General features: G+C 43.9%; 1 protein-coding gene across 9 annotated transcripts in view; it reads right to left on the bottom strand.

Moving 5' to 3' along the window:
• Positions 1-26,894, bottom strand: part of FOXN3 (forkhead box N3) — a 214,955-nt gene that overhangs the window by 91,668 nt on the left and 96,393 nt on the right. For all 9 annotated transcript variants that reach the window (XM_030030235.1, XM_030030294.1, XM_030030282.1 and 6 more), the window contains exon 3: positions 18,133-18,269. In XM_030030235.1, coding sequence (XP_029886095.1) covers positions 18,133-18,269 — 137 coding nt within the window. The remainder of the gene's footprint in view (positions 1-18,132; positions 18,270-26,894) is intronic.

Genomic DNA, 26,894 nt, shown 5'->3' with positions numbered 1-26,894 from the left:
AAAGAAAAAAAAGCTGGTAATAGATACATTCATGATCCCTCCACACCTTTTGAGTCTAAGCCACTCCAAGAGAAACAGCTTCCCTCTTGGGAAGGGCAGAAAGAGCGTCACCATTTCATGCAGTCTTGCATGAATAGACTAAACCAAAACATTTCCTATTAAATCCATGATGTCTGTAATTCTCTTCAGTAACTCTCCCTTTTGTAATTCTCCTTCTGGAGGGAGAGGGGAGGGGTAAGCCCTCTCTTTCTGCTGTCTCCAAGCAAGCTCCAGTCTTCAGCCTCTGACACTTGAACGTTTACTGTTACATGAGTGCATATCGTGGTCTCTTTGGTAGGGCAGCAAGGCTTAGTGCCTGCTTCCCTCCCGGAGGAAGAGAAGGACATACACCACTATGGCACTGACAGGAGACGGTGCTTTTAATTGAGTAGGAACTGCCTGATTTGCATCTCTGAGCAGGCCAACAAACAAAAACCGGCACTGAAACTCATCTGTAGGATGGGTGGTGAAAGGGTGACTCCGGTGCTGGTCTCATAGTAACGACCAGGAAAAAAGTTTCCCCAAAGAAAAAAAGGGAGTTCAATCTGCCTCCTTTCCTTGGCTCCCCTTTTAAAGAATACAAATAAGCTTCCTGAAAAACAATGGGCCTTTTGACGAGGCAATAGCTTTCCTCCGTGTTTTTGTTTGTTTGTTGAAAACACTTTGATTTCGCAGGAAGCACTAACAAATGCAACCGCGGATCAACTTAGTTAAAGAACCTTAAAAAGCAACAGGACACACATCTCCTACTTCAGCGACTAAACTGGATTGTCTCACTGGCTCGAGCAAAACTGCTGAATTATTTCCCTAACAAAAGAAAGGCGCTTTTAGGTCCTATAATCTCATTTCAAATCCTTTTACCCACTCCCTACTCTTTTTGGCCTTGAAATCGCAATCCTCTTTCAGGACTAATCTTGGGACTAATTGGTGCCAGCACTCCAGTTTCTCTCGCCGTTTCTTCCCCCTCCCTCTCGCATTGTTCAGGTGCTGAAAAGGACGGCGGGCCAGGGTTCAGTGCCCCTATAATGAGGCTGTTCCTACAGAGTAACTGTTAATAATTAGCAGGAAGCATTTTGTCTTTAAATTGCACAGCACGAGCAGCAGGATTGCGCAGAGCCAAAGAATTGCTTCACTGTTGCTCAAGCAGCTCCGCACGTTTGCAGGCGATCTGCAGGCCGGGCACGCGGAGGGAGGGCCGGCCAGCGCGCAGGGCACCGTGCCCGGGCCAAGCCCTGCCAGCCGGGCGCGCAGGGCGGCACGGGCAGCACCGGCGGTCCCGGAGCTTCGCCGGCAGCGGGAGGGAGGAGGGCAGCAAGGGAGCCGCCTGCACACCTCACCTCCGGCACTGCGGCCGGCCGCGCTGCCGCCCAGGAAGGCGTTGACGTGACAGGACTGAGGCAGCGCGGTGAAAGGACAGGCTTTGTTTAAGAAATATTCCGGAATACAATTCCCTGAAGAACAACGAGCAAAGAGGAGATTTAAGAAAGCCTGCTACTTTTCAGCTAATGACTGTATTTGCAGGTAGTGCCAAAAAGGAACAATGACTTCTCTTACTGAGGGACTACTTCCCAGCCAGACTTGGAAGCAAAATTAGTTTTTCTGTAATTGGAAACTTCAACCTAACAAGTGCATTAAAACGAAACCACAAAAAAGCTATTTCCAATGGATGTCCATTTCCAGCAAACCTAAGGCTACCCTTGAGCTTTGATTCAGGCAAAATAAGCCAAAAGCTTAAAAAGTTTTTCAAGCTGGTAGGAGTGCCTCACCAAGAGTCCACATAAAGTTGTGACACTTAGATGTTGTACAGTGTCTTCTACTGCCTCGAAGCTGAAGGACAACATAAGAAACACCATCTGATGAGATACACATTGCTTCCATCGTAGCCCCAAGGAGTGCTCTGGAGTTTAAATGCAGTTGCGACTATGTCCGCACCCTCATTCACTACTGCACACTTTTCGGCGTCTGTAAGCAGGTATGCTATGAAGAATACATTAGCATTAAAAAAGGAAAAAAAATACAACTTGCATCACTCTCCTGAAAGATCAGTTCTTGCGCAGCATCAATAAGAGACGGGCTGTCGGGTGCTGAGACTCGTGCAGAAGCCGGCACACAAGACACAAGGTGTCAGTAGGTTTAGGGAATCTACTGCCAGTGCAAAGAGGCAACACCAAAAGTTTCTGTATAAAAAGGCATACTCTCTCGCACACTCGGCTGGCATCTGACTATCACTGGAGAAAAAAGCACAGTCTGTTACTGCAAGTACCCTCTAGAAACAGTATGGGTACACAACAGCCACACAGTAAGAACCTGTTATTTACCTCCAGTCACAGAAATCTACAGCAGGTGTGAACACAGAGCTGAAATTACTGATGATTTTTCTTCGTTTGCACCATAGATTGAGATCAGGTGGTGTCTCAGTGGCTTTTGAATTAAGATGGGTAATAGGTATGCTTTGCTCTGTGCATATTACCATCCTCTGAATGTTGGGCTCCCCCACCACACTAAAGCCACCCACGGTGTGACACCTCGCTGAGGGAATCATGTTACAGAAGATCAGCTGGAACAAGTGCATTTAAATTCTCCATCTCTTGAAGATGCAGTTTGCAAACCTTGTGCTCAGGATCCATTGCTTATTTCTGTTTGCCTTTCCATCAGAAATTTCACACGGAGGACTCTCCTCAGGTCATCCAATTCACCTTTCTGCCAACAGAAGACTCCTTCCTACAGTCAATTTTCTAGGATTTTATTGAGTCTGCTCTTCAGCACTCTACCAGATGGATTTCAGACCATTTCCTTTAAGAAATTAATGCAGTCTAGTAAGTTCATTATTTGCACCTGGTCAGTGACCAAGGGAAGATAAGCTGGAGTCTATGTACTTGTCGCCTCCTCACATGCTACTAAAATGTCAAGTTTTCCATCCAAGTGTCAAAGTCTGTTCACAACAGCAATACAGCAGAGCCAGACAGACATCCCCGTGAAAATCTGAGCATCTGCGTTCACAGAGGGATACTGTTTACTTGATTATAGCACCAAAGAAACCTCCGTTTTCTACCCTGCAGCTTCAAAACTGGAAATCAGAAGACAGCAAGTGAAGATCAGTTCCTGCAGTCAGTTCCCTCTCCCCAGGTCAGAGTCCCTGGGTAGCGTTTGCGTGCTTCGGTGCAGTCCAAACTCCTGTGCCAGCCCAGGCTGCTCTACTGCTATTGCATTAGAGCATGGGCTGAGAGATGCAGCAGACTGCCAAACTGTGCCATGTGAATTACCCTCCCTCACCAAGCTTGTGAAGACTGAGGAATCATGAAGTTGAGGTGCAGCACCTCTTTCCCCAACCGTTGCTTTACCCAGCACTGGAAAACTTTTCTATAGCATGTAAGTGACTTGACAACACAGGTTTGCAAGTCAAGAAACCTTTAAGGCAGGTTTGTGGCACTCACCTGCCAGAATACACCCGAGTCAACTCTAAGCACGATGATGCCTCCATGCTCTTCTGTGCAGAAACTCTGCTTTGGGAACCAGACGTAGCATAATTTTACTAGCACAGCACTGTGCCATCTAACTAGTCTCAGTAAGATTATGGTTCAATGACGTATTTTCTCTGGTAGGAATGCTTTAAGAAAGCCTTCACCCCTCCTTGACAAGCCCCAATCCCTTAAAAAAACCCATAAATCACCAGGATCCCATTTACAATGCAACTACACAAGTATCTTCACCAGCACAACTGAGAGGACAGTTTGCTATTGTACAAGGGCAGCAAGAGCATCTTAAAATGACTTTGCAAAAAAACCCCAAAGAAAACACACAAAAAAGGAAAAAAAAACCCCAAAATAAAACCAAACCAAACCCCCAAACCAACCCTCTACTGAACAACCAGAAGATACTGCTCCCAGGGTCCTCAGGTAGCTGCTTGAGAGCTAGTCTGAAGAGTGCTGCACACCACTGTCACACGTGGTACGGTACGCTTTTGTTGTCTTAGACAAGTCAAAGGGCAAACTCAGTGGCAAATCCGAACAGCTTGTGAAAAGTTCCCGCTGTTAGTTTGGGGGGTTTTAACTGATCAGACAACAACTGTTAGTGGGGTTTTTAACTGTAGTGCCTGAGAGTACCACCCACAGAGTGCTAGCCCACTCTTCTCAGGGGCATCTCATACCCACCGTAGAGAACCGAGGACGGCAAATGGGCACAGAAATAGGCAAAAATGAACTACTTTTTTTTTTTTGGCAGTGCCACTCAACACAAACTGAACTCCTAAAGCTCTTGCTCCATATCATTACAAAATACAGAGCATTACAAAATACAAAGCTCATCAATACAACTTTCCCCCTGTTTTCAAAGCAGGGTTTTGATGGCAATATCCCCAGGGAGATGGCAAAACACCAGCTCTAGCACTTCCAGCACAAATTTCCACTCTCTTTTTCCCCCAAATCTGAGCAAGTCTATTTCTACATCTGAAGGCAAAAGCAGCAAAATATACTTAATAACTAACACATCTACATCGCTTTAGCAACATAGCTGATTATGGCTCTTAAACTATCATGGAATAAATGTGTTTGTATAAAGTCTTCCTCTTACATTATGTTATATTTGGAAGTTACAAAATAAAAGCTGGCTACTCCAGAAGCTTTGTTTGTTATTAATTCCCTTAAGTTTAGAAAATTATTTCATTCTAATTAATTGTTTTATTTATTTTTTTTAGTCTCATGAGAAAAATGGTCTTCATCTTTCATATGCAAAACAGCTAACGAGAGAACATTTTTCATATAGAGAAGGAACTCCAATTAATAGAGATCTTAAATACTTGGGGAGCTGTTATGAATTTTGCCATTGATCAGACGGCTGCCTGGAAAAAAAGTCTTTTCAGGAAAGTTACATAATTAAAAGTAACCCAATTCTTTTTTGTTTACATTTTTTTCTCCATCTGCTAATCCAGATTAAACATAAAAATTAATGAAACCCAAATGATGCCAAATTTGCTAAATTTACATCTTTCATATACTTTTACTGGAACCTGCACCCTGCACTGCCATCAGTTATGAATTCCCAATGCTGCATGGACGTATTAAAGCATCACTACATTTTTAATAATCTTCAGTGTCTGCATTACTATGCAATTCATTTTTCCAAATTTTACATATTCTGTCTTAAAAAACACCACCACCACCACCACACTCACACAAGACTAAAACCCAGAATTATACACACTTCCAAATACTGAAGTGAAAGCGTCAAAAAAAGAGTCTGTTCTGAGCACCTCAGTTTTTCAGACTAACCTTAGGAAGTTTTCTGTCAAGCCTGTAACCACTGTTTGAACAGAATTTCTTTTTGGAAGGATATATAATGGAATCCTGATAAAAACAGTTACAGAAAAAAACAGTGAGAGACGTAGAGCTCTGCAATATTTATATTATTCAGGCAGACAACATAAGAGTACCCATCAGTGAGGTTAAAAACTGCAGCACAGAGAACAACTGGCAACAGCAGTCAGGTATAAGGGGCCATAAGCAACAAATGCAAAAAACCATCAGCTGTATAAAGTTGGACACTGACTACTACCTTTGAAAAGGGCAGAATAATAAACTACGGTTATTCCACTTTCACAAATAAAGTCCATGTAGTACTGATTCTAATACCAAAAATATGTCGTACAAGCTAATGAAAAGAAAATTTAACAAGTGCACGCATGCTGCAGCAAGCCAAGAAAGAAATACATTTACATTTGTATTAGCAAGACCCATTGGCTGTGCAATCTTGGATGCTTTAAGAGCAGAGCAATGAAAAATTACCATACATAACTGAAGCATACGCATGAGCCCACAGAGCGAGTTCTGGCAATTAACAGGAGGAGATTGCCAACAAAGCAGAAATGAGTCAGGATGAAAAGAAAGGAAAGATCTTTTATAGAACTCTGATCCACACTTATACCTGAGCTGGCCAATCTCTTCGGTCATTCCCCTTTCACAAAGGAAAAAACAATCTTAAAACACAGAAGTAGAAACTATGCTACTTTGTAAACAGATACACAGGTGTACGTGACAACCCAACCAACTTCGCTCCGAGCAGCCGAACCACGCTGCACCTTACCAATGCTCCTCTTCTTGTATCCGCAAGTTATTCATCAACAAAATGAACTTCTCTAATGTGTTTGCTAGTCAAACTGCTTACACAAACCCACTTCAGACTAGTTGTCTCAAGCAATTCTCCTATCATTGCTGCTGTATTTACTCTTTTGTAATGAAAAGAGGTCACCCGCACTAAAACAGTACATTTTGTTTCTAAGTGCAAAAGAGAGCAGCTTCCCTGGCAGCCAGGCTGCCTTTTGACATAAAAAGTACACTGTATATACATATACCCATGCACTGAAACCCCCAGAGGTTTGCACATTTATCACTAAAACCACATGCAGTCATAGGGGAAAAAAGCCTCAGATGCAAAATGGGGAATCTTATCAAAAGTATAACAACATGAAAACTACTGAACTGGATGAAACCAACAGCCTGTTTGGTCCAGGGCTTCCATGACCCAATGCCAGAAATGAAAGTTTCACAGAAAGTAGAAGAGCGGCATAGCACGGTAAATCTGTGCTTGCTACTACAGCCCATGGGGACTTGAAACATCGGAGAGACTGATTTAAACCTAAAAATCCCACAAGGTCTAGTATCCTCTTCCAGATGCATTTGTATGAGCTCTGGACATGGTAGTTAAACAAAACTCCACCTTTTGGGGGACTATTGCTTAATCCTTAGCCTTGGCATTTTCCTGTGGTAGCAACTTCCATTAACTAATTTACACACTGCCTAACCCTCCTGCCCTGCTTTTTTTAACCAGTAGCCAAAAAAAAAAAAAAAAAAAAAAAAAAGGGGGGGGGGGCCCAAATGCTGCATTTCACAAACAGTTTCATAATTTAGAGACAAAACAAATGCCACTGACGAGCACCCCATGCATACACACTGCTTTGGGGCCACCTGGAGTGGAAAGAAACCCAACAAGAGTTTCTTGAAATCTATCTAAAATGCAGCCCCTTAATTCTCATTTATGCTTAGATGTACCAAAATTGCTTGACAGATTTTCTTTAAACTGTGGGGTTCCCAAAATTAAGTCAAAACATCTACAAAAAAATACAGTCCAGATAATAAAATATAACCTTCATAGTTTCATCGTGGCTTTACTGAAAAAGAACAAGAAGTGCAAGTGCTGCGCACTTCTGTTTTGCAAGGGGAAAGGGGAAGGAACATTTTATCGGGGCACTGTGGTATAAAACACATTGGACAAGCAAAGAGCTATAGCTCTCACCTCCTGTCTTTTCACTTTGGGACAAACAGGTGAACATAGGAGGAAGACAGTCTCTCTTCCCAGCCATACAGGGTTTTGCTGAGGATGGAAATTTCTCTAAGGACCCCCTACCTGCTCCAAGACACAGTTTTTATATAAGTATTTCATTCTGATGAAACAAGCAGCTTGATTTTTCCAAGTCAAAATTCAAAACCTAAGTGTAAAAAAGTTTCAGTATGAAAAAATACTCTATGCTTTTTGTTCCAAAACTTCAGAATGAGACATTTTAATACCATTTAAGCCCTTTCAGTTTTTATTCCTCTGAGCCATGGAAGTTCCTGTGAAAGGAGACAACTCTAGCACAATAGTTTTATTCGTACAAAACCCTATTCCATCAAAATAGGAGGAATATCACTTTTACATGGTAGGATCATACAATCAGAGGACAGATTCACACACATTAAAAACTGGATACAACAGAAATCCAGGTATCCAGAAATCCAGGTGATGAAGGGAGTTATAAAAGCCAGAAAAAACATGGTCAGTAATCAGGACCTGCACGTGGCAACTCCAGCCCTTAGCTGAGGTTTTATGACATCAGAAGTGAAGTCGTAAGTGGCAATGATGATGAAAAAAATCATGATTCAAGCATTCAATTATTAACAAACAGAATTATCCAAAAACTTACTTTCTTCAACCAAACAAATTAAAAAAACTGCCTTCTCCAGAAAGTGTACCAAACTATATATAGAGATACTATACTATCAGCATAGAATCATAGAATCATTTAGGTTGGAAAAGACCTTTAAGATCATTGAGTCCAACCATCAACCATGCCCACTAAACCATATCCTGAAGTGCTTTGTCTACGTGCTTTTTGAATACCTCCAGGGATGGTGACTCCACCACTTCCCTGGGCAGCCTGTTCCAATGCCTGACAACCCTTTCAGTAAAGAAATTTTTCCTAATATCCAATCGAAACCTCCCCTGGCGCAACTTGAGGCCATTTTCTCTCGTCCTATCACTTGCCACTTGGGAGAAGAGACCAACACCCACCTCACTACAACCTCCTTTCAGGTAGTTGTAGGGAGCGATAAGGTCTCCCCTCAGCCTCCTCTTCTGCAGGCTAAACAACCCCAGTTCCCTCAGCCATTCTTCGTAAGACTTGTGCTCTAGATCCTTCACCAACATGGTTGCCCTTAATACTGTATATACACATATCTATATGCTGGGATACCATATGTATCCCAGAAAAAGTGTGTTGGCTAATAAAGATTCAAAAAGACTAACCCATTGAAACTTCTTTTGAGCTTTTTATCTGAGAATAAATATTTATGAAAGAAATAGCTTTCAAGGAGAACTGCCTTTCGCTTAAGATTTAGGGTCACTGGCACTGCAATATGATAGTGTAAAAGCTCTAAAAGTTTAGGACACCTGGACTTTTTAAAAAAATCATTTGCAGAAAGACTGATTAATCCTTTGAAAAATACTGGGTCAGATACAGAGGCAGGGATTACATGGACACCTAACACAGGTATGAAATACAGCTGCGCTTTTCTCTTAACTGTATGTATAAAATAATTGGAAACACTATTGTGACAAGCCTGGCTTCGTACACAGGTGCCCCCTATGACTGGGAGATAAGGAAACCAGAGAAGATTTTGTTCAGGACAAAGACCAGTTGGTCTGTGAGGTCTGAAGGTCAGTCTACCTCTCCCTGAAGCTCAAGATCTCCCAACCTGCTGCCAGCTGGCCCAGAGCCCAGGGTGAGTCCACCATCTAGTTCAGTTTTTCACCTCTACTGAGTAACCCAAGGCCAGATGGGCCACCTCCATCATCTGGACCCCACCTTGTTAGGATATTCCACAGTTGCACCATGATCAGCAACAAAATGGGACTCTCTTATTGTTCTGCTTCTCACTGATGTTGTGCAGAGAAAAGAGGAATTGATTGTCACTAGCCATGCTCATCTCCCAGGACGTTCCTCTATGGACAACCAGCATTTTTATGGTACAGTTGTCACCTTCTGTTATGACCTGGGGAGAAGCCGGGTCACTCGCAGACAGTTCCTCCAGCTCTTGGATTCAAGTGGACTGTCCCAAGATGATGAGGAGCTGCCAAGCAAGTCTGCTCGGCCTCTTCCTTAGCCAAGGCCATTGAACCTGTGTGCAGAACTGACACTCTCAGAAGTATATTACATATGGAATATTTTGGTTACACAAACATTGGGAGTTTCGCATGAACTGCAACAGCTCCCTCACACTTAAAGCATGTTCTCTATTCGCCAATATATATTCAAATGTTAGGTAAAAGATGAAAGGTCCACCCAGGTTTTTAAGACAGAGCTGCAATTCTTGGAAATAGTCTACACACCTTACTTTGAGTCTAAACTAATATTAAATAACTAATGATGAGTTAAACTGCAAAATGCCTTAAAATCACACGAGTAACCATTACAGAAAAGCCATCCCTTACCTACTGTTTGAAAGACTCTGAAATTTTAACATTTTTTACTTGTACAAAGTTTATTACTATTAATATCAGATTAGAAACTGTTCTAAGAATGTCAGTCTTACAACAGAACTGCAAATAAGGTGACTTTCCTTGTAAATCTTTCTTAATACAGGCACCAAAGGAAAGAAGTCCAATAACTAATAGAGAACTGAAGAAAATCTAAAAGAAAAAAAAATTTAAAATAAATTTAACAAATTTAACTTGAGTTCTAGAAATAAAAACCCTTTTCTGAATCCAACAGCGATAAGATGTGACACACTATGATACTATTTGCAGCTTCCCAAGCTTCATGAGTCTGTTTTCAAATGCAGAAATCAGATGATTTCCGCTGCTGTAATATTGTATGATTAACAAACGTGATGCTCATGTCGGCCACTTTTTATCACACAAACACTAGCTCCTGAGTCCTAATTTTCAACTACTAAAATTTCAGTGAACTGTTGAATTTCGTTACACAGGCTTCCCCACCCATGCAACTGCTGCAGTTGTAATAGTGATGCAATGGCTATTAATGGGACGGAGGGTGAGAAACTGACTGAACACTGCCAAGTAACCAAAGGAGAGGTGTGCCATGCGCTCTGTTTTTTGCCATACCATATGGCTCATGCACTGCGCAACACATGCCCTAACTGCACAAGAACACACCTTGGGGACAGTGAGGAAGAGGGATGGGGAGCTGCAGAAGACAACTGCAGAAGCACAGCACTCACGTGCTTCCAAGTTTCTGCAGTCAGCAATTCAGAGCTCTGTCAATGAGGCTACTCTAACAATTTTCATAGGGAAACACCCAGGGCTAGAGAGAGATTTACAAACAAACTAAGAAAGATTTCAAAACACATCCCTAGACTTTCCTTTTCCCATGAACTGAAGTGGAAATATTTATGGTACCATTCCAAGCTATCTTTGGAATAAGGCTATATTTATCTACAGAAGGCACAGAGAAGGGGGGGGGGAAGCTTAAAAAGCCAAGTAACTGGGAAGACTGTTCAATAAATGGGTCTATGAATAATAACAACATAAAGCAAGGAGCTGGTGTTTGCCCAGCACCTAGAGAAACATGACAGGCTATGGATGCTGCTTTACAGTTCTTTACCAAAGGTCTGCAAACGTGCAGCCAAAACAAAGACTCAACCAAATCTTTATGTATTTGGCAAATGGAAAACAAGACATTTGTACTATTTTGGGGGTATGGATGAGAAAGAATTGAAAACATCTCAGCTGAGAAGGCTCAGAAGCATTTACCTAATTTTGAGAGGAATGAAAACGTGATTAGAGGGTTATTTTTATTTCCGCCAGCCGTTCCTGCTGAGCACAAGGGTGCTGCAGAAAGGATGCATGAAACTGTTGTGTAAAAGAGGGCAGACTTGGGACTTTCTGCTCTTCTTTTTCTGTCCAGGATCTGCTGCCACCTTTCCCGATTTATCTCCCTCCCCTTCGCCTCCCTCATACTATAATGTACAAGAACATTCCTTTTAAAAGTTAAGAGCTGATCTGTTTTGTTTTCTGAAACTATGCTCAGTGGGATACTTCCCATATCACCAAAGTCTACTGGCTAGTGAGCTGATAAGAATATGTTAGAAAACAAGTCTTGGATTGGCAAATCCTCAATTATTTATGCGCTGATAACATTACAGACATCTCAAGCAAGACTCAAGCAAAAGTTCTTTTTTCTTTGCTATTCCTACTTGGCACCAAGCAGAATCGATGTTCTCTAACTTGCCAGAAAACAGAAATAAAGCAGCATAATCCCAAAGCATATATGCTCTCCAAATCAAGACATGTTATGGTGTCAGAGGGCACAATTTGGAAGAACTTGTGTTCTCTGTGATCTCTGAACTACAAAAACAGTGAAAAAAAATTCCCCAAAGACTCCACCTTAACACCACACCAAGAGAAGAAAACTCATTCTGACTCTATCTGGGAAGTAAAATACCTAGATCGGTCTTGATAAAGGGGTTGTAACATGCACAGAAATTAATATTAGACTGCTCTATGGTCAGCTTAATTTCCTACCGAAAGCAAAAACAACAATACAGAATTAAATCCATGTTTCCAGACTGCAAAGGACAACCAATTAATTTCCAAGTCTCTTCCTGCAGGGAGATGCCGTGCAGTGTCGTTCAGTGCTTCAAAGTTTTCAGCGAACGGAAAAAGGTTGTTTGACCAACTTCACCAAATGGCCACAGACGATCGTTTCTGATCTCAACTTATAAAGTGTACGGATAAAAAGAGTGCTTATACATTGTCCAAAACAATAAGCTATAACATACTGACTTTGATGCAGGTTTAGCTTCAATAAACTGCGAAAGGGAGAAGCTTGTGACAGTAAAGCCAAAACCCGCAAATATTTGGAGGAGCTGTTCCAGTAACACCAGTTTCCTAAGCAGTCGATTCACAACAGCCATCCTCGGCAGGGAACACTTGTCTGTTTTGCAGCCGCGTACCAGCTTCGAAGTTCCCCATCCTGAGCGGGCTGTACGCCAACCGCGTACCGACAGCGTGCGGAGGTGACTGCCCGAGGGGCTTCGCTGCAGCAGCGCGGGGGGGCGGCGCGGGGGTCTGGGAGGCGCAGGACAGCGAGGGCCCTGCCCGGGGAGCACAGCCGCACGGCCGCCCCTCGCCCTCCTCACTGCACGGCGGCAGGACTGGTACTGGTGAGATGGAAGTAGAAAGCTAGGACTAAAGAGAGGTAAGACTGTGTGTTTTCAGTCTCAAGACAGGCAAATGCAATTTTTTTTTTAGTTCAAACCCAAATGTAGGCATACCCAGGCCACCTCTCCTGGGTAGAGCACCTCTCCAGTCAGCAGTGATGGCAGGTCCTGGCAGCTAAAGCTTTTTTCCTGAAATCCAAGTTTCAGAAATATTTCATTGTGTCTCTATTAATAAATTTCAAAAGTTAGACAGGGGTTCATAATCACAAAGTCACCTTTTCCTAATCTCTACCTCGGGATAAAGAATAAGGAAAAACACTTTTATCAGAAACAGGTATCAAAAGACAAGACACTGGAGAAGTGATGAACGTTTAAGGAGCTCATAGCATTTTTAGGGAAACCGCCGGCAGCAGCAGGAAATAGTTAAAAGAGACATTAAATTTCATAAAACAGAAGCCACTTCAAATTTTTCAAATCCCAGGCTAGCAAAGATCCATAAATCGTTTGGTCACTCATGTACCTGCAGGCCCTCTGTGATCCACTGGCCTACACCTGTACCATATGCCGCAACAAGGGATGGGGAAAGGAAAATCAGATCACGAAGCCAAGCACATTTAAATGAAATGCTGTTCTGGAAAGTGACTCCACACAAGAAGCAGGGGTGTTTTTCTGCTGGCTCCTGGTGGGTCCTGGTCCCCGCCAGCCGCCGAGGCTGCAGCACCAGCCGGGACCCCAGCAGCGCAGCGGGGCAGCTCTGCAGCACCCGCTCTGCCAACAACCGGCAGACGCCACGTACGCTGACTGCGGATAGACTCTGCTCTCCAACGACCGAAACTGCACTGCAGTTGAGTTTTTGCTACGTGTTTGCCTGTGGGTTCCAGCCCTGCAAGGCTCAAGCCCTCTCTACGGAGGGCAGCCAGGCTGAAATGCAGTGATGCATGCCAAAGGAGGTATTTTTCTGATAAAAGTGCTTTTATCTGCACAGGTGGAGTCCACGTCCAAAGCCAAGCACAAATCCAGTTCAGGACTAACTGGGGTCTCAATCCTTCCTGACGGAGAACCTATCAGCCAAGCTCACCCACGGAGCTGTTCCAATGGGAAGGAGCAAACCAACAAGGAACCCAACGAAGCCTTTATGAACAGGCAGGCTGGAGCAACACAAGAAAGAAACCACGCTTCAGGTTCTGTCTCGGGCATGTTTGCAATTTCATCAGTTACACGGCAACTTTGGACAGATGCGTCAACGTTTGCCACTGGTTTAACAAACTACAACTAGCAAAACACACCGGAAAAATGAAAAGCAGTGCAGTAATGCTCCACAAGTCTGTAAAGGGATCTAGCCAATACTCCTAGGTGGTCACCCAGATCTTCAAATATTTTTTATCCATCTGTGAAACTAATGATTTCTGTTATTTTACATTACATTTCCTGATAGTTTTCAGCAGTAGCAGGAGAAATACAATTGAGAACTAGCTCCGTGTAATACACACAGAGAAAAGAAAAATCCACTCCAAGATCTCCTCAAAGTGCTACTAGAAGAGAAAATCCCACCTACAGCTCAGGTAAGAGTCAGAAAACTGGAAATAAAACATATAGACAAAATATCAGGGCACTGACATACATAGTTACTTAACCAAGTTTGCATCTATAAATGCATTTCAAGGTTGCTCTTGCCAACACAACTGTAAATATTTAAAAAGAAACACATTAGACTAAAGCAGCAATTTTTCCACACCAAGGAGAGAGCTTTTTCCTTATAAAGCTGTGTATCACTGTTAGTTTGCCCTTGAAATTCATCGTAAATGACATGATATATGCTTCAATTAGAAGAACCAGATAAAAATCCAAGATTTTCTTTTTTGTTTGGCATGAGTATTGTTTTTTTAAGAATACACATCCAATCCAACTAAAATTAAATAATTCACATTACTACAGTCTTCTTCTAGCTTACTGTTAATCTTCACCCTGAATTGCAGTAGCAATTCAGACAACTGCAGTCTGAAGTTCCTTCTTATGTACAAACACTGCAAGGTTGCTTTTCTCCCTGAAACTATGGTCTTCTATACATGGAGCCCAATATAATCCAAACTTCCTGGTTTGAGTCATATGTCTAATCTTAAACGATACTAGTATTAACACTGACTCAGCCATCCAAATGTGTGGGTGTATGTGGCATTGTAAACCTCCTTCATAAAAGGTCCTCCCTGTTACATTTATGCAGGATGCTCTAATGAAGTTGTAAAGCTAAATCATCTGATGTAATTAACTCTGCTCAGAAAAGGAGAATTTGTCTGTTCAGTGACCATCTTGCTTGAGATATTTTTACAATACATTCCTTTACTCTGCTCAATTCACCCCTAAGGTGCTTATGCAGATACTAAACAGAACATGTGATTCATTTGTGTATCATTATTCTTTTAAAACATCTGATAAAGACAAGCAATAGGTCACTTTGCCCCTGTGGAATCGCACCAACCGATCCTTATAAACCTTGTAATTCCTCTGATTAATCCCGTTCCTAGAGGCAGGAGTAATATTGGTGAATTATCTGCTTCCAGACATATTTCATTAATATCAGGTGGCATAGTTTCTTGTAGTTGTGGGCTTCAGTTACATAAGATGGATAGACAGCAAAACCTCTGCCACCCAAGGATTTTTTCTAGACATATTATCTTCAGCATCAGAAAAATTTCCCTTGGAATTTGTTACTATGACAATGTATTGCTCTGGAGATCTGATGACGGTGGAGTGGATTTACATTTTCTACCCGTTACTGGGTAGTCTTTGCGCACATGAGAAAGCAATCACATACATATGGGATTATTGCTTTTCCAAACACACAGGGCATGTTCAGCTACTTGTGAATATATCAGAAATATATTTGAAAAAATGATTTTGCCATGTAACTGCCAATGCAATTAATTCAACAGTCACCGATGGCCTAGACTCGCCTCGTGTTGATGTTTCGCCAGTCATTAGTATATGAATAAATAAATATTTTAGAAGACCATGGGATGATTAAGATTTATTTGACAGCGCAACTGCTGCAAGATAGCCAGCTAAAAATAACCGCAAGACCACGATTTCTTCATACAAAACCTGGCCTCCTTTGGGTGTCTATTTGCGAGGCATTTGCTCCCGCAGCCATGCAAGCTCTTTGTTTTATGATGCAGTCACTATAAGGAAGACTTGAAAACCCTTGGCAGCAGAAGCAGTGTAGCAGCAGCTCTGACATCCCACGGTTTCCACGGAGAGGAAGTCTCCCTTTCAGTTTTGGGACTCGCTTGCAGGTGTTTCGGTAGCACCCTCCCTCTCCCTCGCACAGAAGACAGCTTTCCCATTTGCCCAGCTACATCTGGGCATGGGCAAAAGCAGGCAGTCTTTCAAAACGCCTTCTTAAATCCCATGCTCTTTGGCACGTGCCAGTACAGCTCTCCTCTCCCACACATGAAAACAGGCTATGAGGTTCTGGCCACCCACCCCATTAGAAGAGGGCAGCACAGCTTTTACCCGAGGTCTGCGGCTCTGCAGACGTCCTTTGCCACACACAGCGAGGACGGTAGAGCAGCGGGCACGTGGCTGTGCAGGATGCAGGGCAGCTGCCCCAGGGCAGGCTCCCTGACACCCGGCACCCAGCCAGGGCATCTCTACGGGCTCGTCCCTGCAAGGACCCCTCGCGCCAGCGCTGCTGCATCTCTTCCTTCCACCTAACCTGGAAAAGCTATCTGCGAGCTCCTGCAGGCAACGTCTGCCAGCAAATTGCACAGCGGTTCTGGCAAACCCGACCCATTAAGTCAACAGTCACTTCCAAGCATAAAAGAAATCGGAGATCCTCCTGCTTTCCATTGTGTGTGTTTGCTGGACTTTTTTTGCTTGCAGGGATTAGAAGGGATCAAAATCCCTCCATTTCTATGTCAGACGTGCATTACACTTTTACTTGATATGAGAATCTCTGAATAAATCTGTATGGGCATAATTAAAATACTCTTAAAAAGGCAACGGAAGTGATAAGGCTCTGGAGCCAAGCCTTGTTCAAACACACAAATTACAATTTTAATGCTATTATTCAAATTATTTATCTATCCTTCTGCAAAGCACAGCAGCGGTGGGATCGCTGGGAGCAGGGGAAAAGGAAAAGTGAAAAAATCCCTTCTAAAGGCGGTACTACGGCAAATGTTTTTCTAGAGCTCCACACGAAACGCAAGACAGAGTGACCCGCGCTGCTGCTGTACCCCTGGAGCTGCGCTGCTTCAGGAAATCCCAAACTCCTGTCACCTCCGGCTGCTGGCTGACCCCAAGCTCACTTCAAAACGGCGGCAGGGGCGGGTAGGAACCCAGTGCCTGTAATTCTCCGCGGACCGCAAAACCCGGTACAGGATCCCGATTTTCCAAAAACTTTCGGAGCGGCTGCCGTTGCTGCGCAGGGTTACCCGTTGCCGTGGCAACGGCGCGCGGCTGAGCCCCAACGGCCGGTCCTTTCGCCCGCCAGCGCCGTGATGCAACGGCACCCGCCCGGGCCACGCGTTGCCAGGGAGACGCCCGCGTTGCTACGGCGACCATCACGCTCACCGGGCGCCGGCCCCGCGTCCCCGTCCCCACCCTCGCCCCCCGGCCCGGCCCGGCCCGGCCCGGCCCGGCCCGCTCCGCCGCAGCCCGCCCTCCCCGCCGGCCTCAACGCTGACGCTGAAACAGCTCCGGGGAAAAGAAAAGAAAACAAACAAACAAAAAAATTCCCCAAACTACAAAAAAATCCAAACCAAACAACGCCCCCAAGCCCCACGAGAGCCACCACTGTCACTTCTTAGTCCCGGCGATGCTGCTGACCCCGGCTAGGGCTGGTTAGAGACACCTTCCTGATTTTGTGGGGTGCGGTACAGCGCTGGCCACGACCGGCGTTTCTGCCCCAGCCGTGACGCGCTGCCAACATTTGGAAAAAGTGAAGAAAACGATTTCCGTATTAGCAGTGAAGAGAAAGCAGTTGTGTCAAAACCTGGCATTTGCTTCCCCGCTTGGTGGACGGCAGTCGTAGGTGATTCCTCTTCCTTCACTAAGGTCAGTCACAAGCAACGGCCAGACCAAAACAAAATGCGAGACAAATGAAAAAAACCCGCCCCACACCTATTTCACCGAAGCAAGGCAGAAAACCGGCTCTTGCTCTCCCCCGCACCCCTCTGGGATAACCCGAGGGCAGGCACTGGCACCGGGAGCGCGTAACTACAACAAAGGCTGTTTAAGTCACCTGGACAGGGAGCTCACCTGGAAACCTGAAGGTTGCACAGGCAACACAGGCCCCGTAGCTCGCTTGGGGGAAAAAACCAAGCCCAACTCCTCCGAGTGAGGGTCCTGTGCTTTCACCTACTGCAAAGGGGATAAGTGGACGCCTCAGAGCTCTCCATTTGCTTATATGCATTTTAATTTCAGGCGTTCTTTTGCCAAAAGGCTCTGTGGCTCACGCAGGAGCAGGACTGCAAGCTCGGCTCCGGGGACTCGCTGCTGCTGCCCGCGCAGGGGACGGGCAGGTAAGGCATCCTGGCCGCACTGGGCTTTCTTCGCTAGCACGTTTCCAAATGGCATCACTTAATTACATTTAACGTCTTACCCAAGGTTCATACGCAACACTGGATGAAAACATTTAGAGTTGTAAAATGCATCTAGTTCTTACCTTTGATATGCCTGAGGAGATGTGGGAGGTGTATTGAACACATGCGAATATGGGTGATAGGGTGTCTTTTTCAAAGCCTGAATAAGATTTTGTCTATATTCTGGGTCTATACACCACAAGGACCCCTTTCCAATACTCTGCAAAGAAAAAAGAATTAAAAAAAAAAAATCAAATATTTGATCTAATGGCATAGCCTTATTTATTTAGCAGTATTTGTCAGGAAAAGCAGTGGGTTTGTGTTTTTTGTCTGACAGAAGTGAACATAGTTTGCTTGCCAGAGATTATTGCTCCATTAATAACGTATTGCAACTGTATGATTTAAATCACACTTCCGGGGGGAAAAAAGTAAGAACGAATGTTTGCTTGTTTCCCTACCCACCCCACCACCCTCCCCACCCCTTGTTACTACTGAATATGATTTAATAATATCTGGCAATTTCCCCATCACCCCACATTGGAAAAATAAGAAGCTACAGCTACTGTTAAATGGAAACTTTGAAGAAAAGTAGGTTCTTTTTAGAAGTGATTTTCTTTCCCTTTTGCTGTTATACGAACAAGAAACAAGGCTAAAAAGGAGGGGTTTAAACACCCTAGCAACTGTTTTAAAAATAAAAGGACTTAATCCTTCAACCCACATGACATCAGTGCCATTATACTACAAGAGGAAATTAATCATCTCTTCTCCCCTAAGGGGAAAAAAAAATACCCCAAAAACCCAAAACAATAACAACAAAAAAGCCCACAGTATAATCAGAGTTTAAAGGATTTAAGGGTGTTGTGAAATTGTGATCGGTTAAAACAACAGTTACTGTAATTACCCTTTCTGGACACACGGAGCAACTCAAGCAGTCAATTGGTAATGCGAAGACTACGCTACAATTCAGTATTTATTCTGCAGTTACAAGCAGTGCAATTTCAGTTCTTGTCTCAATCCCATCAGAGGTCAGGGTGCAGATATTCTGAATTGTTTTGTGTGAGTTCTCAAACAAACACAAAAACAACTTTCCCTCGGCTCCACTATGAAAGCATACAAAATGATAGCTCAGGAGCAGCCTTGGTCTGCTTTTGAACATATGTGAAAACAAACACCAACCCTAACTGTTGACTGAACTCCCCTGGCAGGCTTTCAAGGCATTATGATAAGATTTTTGGTAAATGTTGACGTTTTCTGGAACAGGCAGGGGAGGCTGCACTACTGCCTCTAGCCACTTTTCAGCCCAGGACAGGACCATCTCTTTTCTCAACTTCAACTGGAGCAAGGCTCTCGGTTTCATGTGTTGAAGAACAAACACACACACACAAAAAATCACACCAAAAGTGGAATATTATTTTCTAAAGCCACAAGGAAGACCAAGATGTTTGTTTCCTTTTGAAAACTTGTCATCTTTGCGGAGCCCTACCAACTCCTAAGCCCTCTGCCTCACAGACAGCTTTAGGCTACACAGGGCAACGTGCAAAGTGCTTACAGACCTTGTTCCAAGCTTACAGACAGCATATCTGCACTCAATTCTTCCCCCCAAAAATAGAAGAATAAAAAAGAAAAATCTTCCCCAACATCACTGGGTGGTTATGTGGGAGCATCTAGCAAGTTCACAGCACCGCATGAAACCTGGCTTGAAAGAAGGAAAGGGGCTGGCACAACCTGCAGGAGCCACAACCGCTTTCTTTCAGAAATAAGCACATCTGCTGGAGGGATGAAGAAGGAACCATCTTCTGCATGCTGCTCTGGTGGAACCAGGAACATAGGGTCAAGCCTCTTCAGGATGGCAGGGTTCAAGCCTGTCTCTCCCCTTGCTTCCCAAGGACACTCTACCAGAAGGCCACTGAACAGTCTAAGGGGAGACTTCTTCCAGCTCTTGAGGTGAAGCGGGGCCCTTGCATGGCCAAAAAGCCCAAGATTCAAGGGGGTAGAGAGAGCGAGCAAGGAAGACTCTAGGGCTCTCATCTTGGTAAAGCACGACAGCAGATGACTGAAAGATCCACTGCTGGTGTCAGTGGTGGAAGCTGTGTGCAACACATCTCAAACCAGTTTGCAAAAAGGAGGTGGTTATGTTTAGCCCTCTTTTAAATATGGGACAATGAGCCAGAGACTTGACGTGATAAGCCTAGTAAGTGACTTTTTAGGCAAAGGACAGAGTCAAAAATAGCATCCAAACTTCTCAAATTCCACTTCCATGCTCCATCCAAGAGCCAGAGCAAGAAGAACATAAAATTTCCTTTTAAGCAAGCAACGTGAAAAACTAGGAATGTTTTTCAGGAGAAAACCTTTGCTGGATTCCTTACTCCTTACAGCATGGGATAAGCTTAAAAAAAAAGCTACACTTGAATACCATCTACCTTATTTGTACTTACTGGAACACAACATATTGTTTCCAAACTTCTCTGTTTTTTCATTTACTTCCAAGACAGACTTTCCATCTACCTGGAAGAGATTACTCCCCAAAACCCATCAGAGTTAGTTCAAGTTGAAGGCCTTACAAGATGAAGTCACTACTGAAGAGTAACTTCAAAACCTTTCATTACTGTTAAGCTAAAATTGTTTGGCTTGCCCATATTCTTGCAAAAGCCAAAAATAATCTCACTGAAAACCAGAAACTCTCTCACACAGAAAGTATTGACAAGAATTATACTCCTTGTTAGAAGAAACACTGGGAAAGCAGATTTGCTACATTTTCACTGCAACTGAGTTGTCTTATAATTTAGCAGCAAAAACAAATGCATTTTAAGACAAAGCTCTCCAACTGTGCAAAGCTCCTTTTTTAAGATAGTTACTTTTGTTTTTTCCACAATCACACAGGAGAGCAGAAATAAAAAGAAAACTGAAGTGTCATCCGGTTAAGAATCCTTCTTGACTGTCGGAGGTGTGAAGAGCTTCGTTAACTGTCTGTTTAGATGTGTCATTATTCTTCCCATATACAGAGCAATCATGGGAAAGGAAATCATTGGAACTCAGACCCATCGGTTAGTGATTAATTTCCATCTTATGACACTTGGCGTGCTGCTTCACTACCTCCTCCAAGCCAAAAGTCAATAGTGGCTCCAATCAAAAACCAGCAAGGAAGGGGAAAAAAAAATCCCTGGATTACATTTGTCTCCCAGGCAACAAGTGACTGAGGAGTGGATAACAGCCCCCTGATCATCTCAGCACTGGAGTGCTTTCAGACTTCTTGACATGCTGCCTCCTCTCAGGGCCAGGTACAGCCACCTCCCTCCCTCACTCCTGCCCATCACAGGTTACCGCTTCTGCATTCATGTTTAAGGTTATTAAAAACAAGGGGAGTGTTACTACGAGTCCCCTTCACCTTGACCAAGAGTAGACTATAGTTGCAGGTAAGCTATTTCAGAGGTACTGATGGGGAGAGAAAGCAACACATAGAAGTTACGCCATGAAAGTTTATGACTGAATACTTTTTATTTTAAAAAATTCCTGATTATCTTTTCTATTAAGAAATTGTTATGCCTTTTCCTGTCATTTAATATTGTAAGTATTGTAGATTCTATCAGGATATTGTGTATTAAATCCCAACTCATTAATTCATTTGCTCTTTCTCATATCTGAAATATGAAAATCTGATTCCCCCCCAACAATTAAAACCAGTGCATTGCCATGAAAAGGTATGTGATACACTCAGTGTCCAATTGTTTTTTCTCCCAATGGACTGCATATAAAAGTTTTAAAATCCTACTTTATGCAACCTATTAGGATCCAAACAAAAATGTTTGGTCATCTTTTAGTAGAATTGAAAAAAAGTTTGAAATTCAAAAGAACTAAAATGCTGCCTGTCAGCTCTTTCAGTTGTTATAGTTGGGGATAACAGCATTATCCACTATTAAAACTCCTCATTATGAAGATTTTGCTTCCATATACCTCACAACTAACTGCCTGGCCTTACATATCACCGATCGTCTGCCCAGAGCTCAATAAAAAAAACTTGTGCGTTGAGCTCTTTCCAAGACCAATGGCTGGGAAAAAAAATATACCCTGTCTATATAAAAATTTGAGAAAATATTTATTTGAGGAATTTTGTTCCCTGGTTATTTTAGCACAGACTTGAAATGTGTTAGGAATGCAACTTTTTTTCCTTTTCATTGCCATACACTCTGCCCAAAATGGAGCTTTGGGAAGAGAGCAGATACAGGAACCGCAAAATGCGTGGGCTCAGAGGGACACTGGCAATTTAAAATCGTACCTTCTGAAGCTCCAGTTACACGTTTGCTTTGAATGCGCATGGGACTGCGCTGAAACCAGGGAGAAGCAGCTCCAGCCACCCACATCTCTCGTAGCAGCCTCACCACCAAGAGGGTCCTCTAAGGGAACAGACCCCTAAGGGAACATCCCCCAAAAGGAATGTAGTGGATGGAAGGGTCTGAGCTGCTGCTTCCCTGGTCCTCGCTGCAATGCTCTCCTCTCTGTCCTCTTGCCTGTGCCCGGCCCTTCTTCTACAAGCCCATTTCAGTCATTTTCCTTGAAGAAAACTATTTCGCTGGCACAATTTTATGTCATTTAAACTCAATGCATCTCTCAGAACAGCACACTGAGAAAGGAAAACCAGGACTCTGGCTGGACACAAAGCAGCTCAGAAGAGGAATGGGAAAACTGGTGTGAGGTAGAGCAGGGGTACATGGGAGAGAGAGCTGGGGTGAGCTGGGCAGCGGGGCTGGCAGACACAGCCCCAAGGGAAAGACCAGGAGAGCCGTGCAGCCGAGACCAGAGACACCAAGATGCTAGGCACTGACACAGGGGTAGGCTCGGAGGCTTGGAGGGGAGGAACCAAAACAAGAGACCCACGAGTGCGTGAGTGACCCCACAGCTCTGCACAGGCGTCCAGGCTACACCAGCAAGCTGAAAATTATTAAAGTGAACTCTTCGAGTTAAGGACCCTGCTACTTCAAACAAGTGAACAAACCCAAAACCAAGCCAACAGCTCCCCATTGAGTAGATCTGTCCTTTTACTTCTCCACTACCAAACCAGGAGGGGATGAGTGGCCATGGCTAGACTCTCCTGAACCAAAACTGTCAGCAATATGAATTAGCGATATGGCAGCTACCCAGGCTGAATTGCTGTAGATGTACACCATCTTTGAGAAACTTGCCATGCTGGTTGCAGGGTTGCTTCAGGAACTGTAGAAGCAAACAGAAAAAGCACACATTTCCCATTACTTTGTCATGGTTTAAGTGCAGCCAGCAACAAAGCACCATGAGACCACTTGTTCACTCCTGAAAAAATGAAAAGCTCATGGGTTGAGACAAGGATGGGGAGGGATCACTCACCAATTATGGCCACGGACAAAAAACAGACTCAGCTTGGGGAAAAAACAAAGTCAATTTAATTTACCACCAATCAAAAGAAAACAACAATAATGAGAAGTAAACCCAAATCTCAAAACACCTTTTCCCCACTCCTCCCTCCTTCCCAGGCTCAACTCCACTCCTGATTTTCTCGACCTCCTCCCTCTCCAGTGGCACAGGGGGACAGGGAAAGGGGGTTGCGGTCAGCTCATCACACATTGTCTCTGCTGCTCCTTCCTCCTCAGGGGGAGGACTCCTCACACTCATCCCCTGCTCCACTGTGGGGTCCCTCCAACAGGAGACAGTCCTTCAACAAACTTCTCCAGCATGGGTCCTTCCTGCAGGAGACAGTTCTTCACGAACTGCTCCAGCGTGGGTCCTTTCCACGGGCTGCAGTACTTCAGGCACAGACTGCTCCAGCGTGGGCTTTCCCATGGAGTCACAGCCATCTTCAGGGGCACCCACCTGCTCCGGCGTGGGCTCCTCCCCGGGCTGCAGGTGGGCATCTGCTCCCCCGCTCCCCTCCATGGGCTGCGGGGGACAGCCTGCCGTCTCACCATGGGCTGCAGGGGCACCCCCTCCTCCCCCGCTCCTCCTCCCTTCCTTCTTCACTGGCCTCCGTGTCTGCAGAGGTGTTCCTCTCACATTCCAATCCCACTACTCACTGCAGGTTCCCCTTCTTAAATCTGTTCTTCCAGAGGCACTACCACTGTCACTGACTGTGTTGGCCTGGGCCAGAGGCAGGTCCTACTTGGAGCCGGGGAAGCTTCTGGCATCTTCTCACAGGAGCCACCCCGCAGCCCCTCCCTTGCTACCAAAACCCTGCCACACAAACCCAATACAACTCAAAAAAAGGACATTTCCAACTAGCATCTGCAGTCCCATGCTATCAAATCTTTAAATCACACCACCGCGACTTATCAGTCCCTGCCTAGCTCAGTGTAAGTTCTTGAAGCCGTTAACACAGGACCCGTAGGTAACACTAAGGACACCTTCTGCAGTGATGAGGAATCTTTTGGTTTCAGTATTCACTATTACTGATCTAAGGGTTTGCTCTCATGGATGAAACCTACTGTCACAGCAAATGATCTCTCTGCTAGTAATAGTGGAGAGATTACTGGGTATCAAAGGTTCTTACTCGAAATAAATATTTATCCTGAGCGCATTGTGCACAGCTACCCTGCAACAGCGGGCTTGAAGCAAGCCCTTCACACAGATTTGCCACCAAGTTTATCCACGGGAATGCCATACAGCTTCTACAGATGTCCAAGTACGCCATGCAAGCACAGAAGTGTTTCTATAGGATCAAAAAGAATTCGATGATAGAAATATCCATGATGTCACCACAGAATTTAAAACAACTGTTTGAGTAACTACAGCCAGGACCAGAACCTGAAAAAATAATTTTTTTAGACCAGAAATAGATTTCTGTGCATAAGGTACAAAGAACAACAACATTTCTCAGCTTCTGTGTCTGCACCACATCTACTGTGGCGGCACGAAGTCATCAGCCTCCTCCTGACAGACGCCATGTCTCTGGAACCACTGCTGACTGCTCACACCTGCACGTGGAACCTCTGGGGGTGGTGAGAGCATGCCCAGGGCTGTCAGGCAGCAAGGACCCGTACAAGCTCTCAAGAGAACCGGCATGATGGAAACGCCTACCCGTGAAAAGAGCAGGGTATTTCACTCACCACCCGACACTGCAGTCACCCAAAACACAGAGCGATTCTAGAAACCTTCACTAAAACAGGTTTCTGGTTGGTTCCCAGGGACAGCAAACACAAATTCCCCTCTTCTCATCTTATGAAAAAATCTATTTCATAAGAAAAGTGAGAGATTTTTGTGAGGAGATGGAGAGGCGGGAGGAGGGGAAGTAAAATACTTTCCGAGTGGCACCTCGTGACACCCTGCCTTCAGGTCTGAAATGCACCAAGAGGAACACAAAAATCACTCCAAAATCCACCTCAAGACATAATGACTTGCTTAAGTAACTTTCTTGCACTACGCAGAGACACCTGTCAAGTAACTTAAAAAACACCCTGCAATACAACACAGATTACACATCCTTCACCAAATATGCCACTATTCTTGAAGGTTTCCAAGCGTTGTGCAGGCACTATAGGAAACAAGTGGCTCACGATTACAAAATTCACCAAGACTAGAAAATGCAAGTCTGCTGCGACCACTGATGCCGTGTTGAATCAGCACTGCACCAGCAAGGGCAGAGAGGCTTTTCAATATCCAAAGAGAACTTGTGCAACCAGGAACACTGCTCAAAGGCCAGCTCTGTGCTATTCACTCACAGACAGCAATGCCAAGAAGAGTGTGCCTTGCTTTTTTAGTTCAGCTACCCATCCCTCATGTTAGCCTCCTCTAAATGAAGGGCATCACTGCTAAAATAGGACGAACTCAGAATTGTAGTTCCTTCATTTACATGAGGCAGAATTAGCATACTAGTACAAAAACTGGGGAAAGATAGTATGTAACAAATTTTAAACTGTTTAACTGGCAAATGCTCAGGAAGATTTAAGATTAAGATGCCGAAGTTAGTCTGTTGGTCTGTTTAAAACTCTGCTGGTTATCTTTGCTCATCGGTATTTCAAGTTATCAGGACACATAATGTTGCTTGCTCTGCCTCCCTACATTTTTTTCTCCAGTTTTAAATAGTTTTTTTTATGAGTGGTTACAGATAATAGTAAACCTTTACCCTCTTCAACAGCTATGTACCTTGCAGATGAGGCTGATGGGTTCTCTCGTTACTCCTGTTTTTAAACGAATGAAGTAATTCGCAGAAAGACACAAACAGAACATTTGAATCATCTGAGGTCAGCTACTTTAAAAAAAAAAAAAAAAAGAAAAAAGAAAGAAATATAACTGCTAAGGAATTCTTAAAGAAAGAAAAACAAAGCCACTGCCAATGATTGCTATTATTATAAAACACATTCCTTAGATCCACTGTAATCTCACATAAAAATTACAAATAACTATTCATGCAGTTTAAGGGTAGATTTTCTCCATTCTCTTCCAACATTTCCAGCACAGATCAGTGAAATTCTACATGGTCAGTTCTAAAGAATTGCACTATAGACCTTAACAGCCATTTCAATGACAGTAACAAATGCATGGTAAGCATTTAATTTTCAGAAACCCTCACACAAAATCCCCCTTACCTATGAACTCAAGAGTTAGAAACTTCCCCTGCCCTCCTGAAGAAAGTTTGGCAATGTTATGTGACAGCTTGACACCAAGAGAAAACTAAACTAGTATTTGCATGCAGCATAACAAAACCCTCACACCCACTCCTCCTGCATGTTTTCAACTCTTTTTTCAGTAAACTAGCAGTCACAGCTCAGCTCAGGCACAAAGCTGAAAAAGAGCTCTGACTAGCTAAAACACAATTACATGACCATAAATATATGCTCATTTAACGCATTAAATTAAAGGTTTGATGGGAAGGCTTGCTGGAGTA

This window comes from Aquila chrysaetos, chromosome 2 (genome assembly GCF_900496995.4).
Source record: "Aquila chrysaetos chrysaetos chromosome 2, bAquChr1.4, whole genome shotgun sequence".
Lineage (NCBI taxonomy): Eukaryota > Metazoa > Chordata > Aves > Accipitriformes > Accipitridae > Aquila > Aquila chrysaetos.
This window is presented reverse-complemented; position numbering and strand designations above follow the sequence as displayed.